Source organism: Nanorana parkeri, unplaced genomic scaffold (genome assembly GCF_000935625.1).
Source record: "Nanorana parkeri isolate BGI_ZX_2015 unplaced genomic scaffold, ASM93562v1 scaffold61, whole genome shotgun sequence".
Lineage (NCBI taxonomy): Eukaryota > Metazoa > Chordata > Amphibia > Anura > Dicroglossidae > Nanorana > Nanorana parkeri.
This window is the reverse complement of record NW_017306329.1, coordinates 393,225-395,558: the sequence shown is the minus strand read 5'-3', so window position 1 is coordinate 395,558 and position 2,334 is coordinate 393,225. Positions and strand designations below refer to the sequence as shown.

The 2,334-nt window shown below is 49.0% G+C and overlaps 1 protein-coding gene across 1 annotated transcript in view; it reads left to right on the top strand.

The window, feature by feature from the left end:
• The first annotated feature begins 550 nt into the window (after positions 1–550).
• The window catches only part of LOC108804483 (gastrula zinc finger protein XlCGF57.1-like), a 31,053-nt gene continuing 29,269 nt past the window's right edge, over positions 551–2,334 (top strand). The window contains exon 1 of the mRNA XM_018576258.1: positions 551–689. Coding sequence (XP_018431760.1) covers positions 594–689 — 96 coding nt within the window. The 5' untranslated portion in view covers positions 551–593. The remainder of the gene's footprint in view (positions 690–2,334) is intronic.

The following is a 2,334-nucleotide window of genomic DNA, read 5'->3' as shown; positions in this document are numbered from 1 at the left end:
ACTGTCAGGCTCTCAGTCCATGACCGAGTGCCCGACTCCAATGGTGTCACCCAGTACAGTCCAAATAATTCTCCACTATCCGTCTACAGAGAAACCTACAAAGATCTCATGTCTACATCAACGAGGATGGAGGAGGAGCGGAGTCACATGACTGAGAGGATATTCAACCTCACCCTGGAGATCATCTACCTGCTGACCGGAGAGGTGAGGAGCATTCTGGGAGGTCACATGACATCACTCTTATCTCTATTCATAAAACACAGACCAGACCGGAGAGGTGAGAAGGATTCTGGGATTATAACATGCTATTCCTATTGGTTTCTCCATCCAGAGTTTTCCTCTTCTGAAGTCAGGTGATCATGTGACCATCACTGTACCCCCATATGACTCCCTAAAAGCCGAGAGACCCAACATGGAGAAGATTCTAGAAGTCACCAAGAAGATGACGGAGCTGCTGACAGGAGAGGTGAGCGGTGCCGGGAATTCTGGGACATGATCCAGGAACAGACAAGGGATGTGTCTGGAGGGTGACGGTATCATTGTGTCCAAATAATTCTCCACTATCCGTCTACAGAGAAACCTACAAAGATCTCATGTCTACATCAACGAGGATGGAGGAGGAGCGGAGTCACATGACTGAGAGGATATTCAACCTCACCCTGGAGATCATCTACCTGCTGACCGGAGAGGTGAGGAGCATTCTGGGAGGTCACATGACATCACTCTTATCTCTATTCATAAAACACAGACCAGACCGGAGAGGTGAGAAGGATTCTGGGATTATAACATGCTATTCCTATTGGTTTCTCCATCCAGAGTTTTCCTCTTCTGAAGTCAGGTGATCATGTGACCATCACTGTACCCCCATATGACTCCCTAAAAGCCGAGAGACCCAACATGGAGAAGATTCTAGAAGTCACCAAGAAGATGACGGAGCTGCTGACAGGAGAGGTGAGCGGTGCCGGGAATTCTGGGACATGATCCAGGAACAGACAAGGGATGTGTCTGGAGGGTGACGGTATCATTGTGTGTGTCAGGTTCCTATAAGGTGTCAGGATGTCTCCGTCTATGTCTCAATGAAGAAGTGGGAAAGTTTTGAAGGACACCGGGATCTCTACAAGGACGTCATGATGGAGGATCAACCGCCCCTCACATCACCGGGTAAGAGGAGAGAGCAGTACGGAGGGTCCACCTAGATCCCCCATCATCTGATACACACATAGAAACAATGTATTCAGTCAGTGTGTGTGTTTCCTATAGATGGATCCAGTAAGAGGAACCCACCAGAGAGATGTCCCCGTCCTCTGTATTCCCGGGATTCCACACAGGAAGATCTCGCCGTCCCCCACCATGATCAGGTAGGTGGAGTTGAGTGATTGAAGACTCTGACATGTGGAGATGATGTGTGGACTCTACAAGATGAGACTTTCTGCCGTTCTGTTGGTTTAGGGTGAAGATCTGATGAAGGTGAAAGCTGAGGGTGACGTAGAAGAGACGTATGTGAGGGATGATCAGCAACATACGGAGGAGGATGGAATGATGAGGACACTCAAAGAGGAGGACACTCCTACAGAGATCAGCACAGGTGACCCATAATATATTCTTCTATTATCTCTGCTCTGTTCCTGCACACTGATTGGTCCAGAGTAGGGCGGGATCTGAGTGATATCAGCCAATAGTAGGTTGGTATTGGTCACCTCCCTGTACTGATACCCGTCCTGGGGCTCAGCTGGCAGTATTGGGTTGGATGTCACTCCTAGTTCCAGTAGCACAGATATGAGGACACAGATTGGGCCTTTCTTAGGTCGGTTCCTCTTCTTCCAGCAGACTTCTAGCTAAACATAAAACTCTATTATCAGTCTTGTTGGGATGAAAAGTAACAAAGACTGAAACACTTCTCTTTCCAGGAGAACATACTTCTCCAAGCTCCCTCCAGTGCTGCTCATCACCAGAAGCCTAGGCCTGGGGTCACTTGTTCTGTGGTGAAGGGTCTACAAGTCTGAACTTTGGTCCTCTTGTTCATCAGACATCACATGGCCCAGTGCCTAGGCTTGTGGTTGGGTGAAGAGCATGCTCCTCCCAGTCCCCATTGGCTCCGCCTCTTCTGATAGGGCTGTGTAAATGTAGAAGTGATCTGGGAGGAGGACCAAGGGCCCTTTGACTGAAGAGGGGAGGAGTCCCAGCTGGTTGGGATCTCCACAGAGAACATCTGCTCCCTCAGACCTCCTGATCCAGATGGAATGTTGAGTGAAGTCATCTAACCCTCTCATATCTCTCCATCATGTGTTTCTATGTTTCCAGGACACGCCATGGAGAAACCCTCAAAGGATCCTC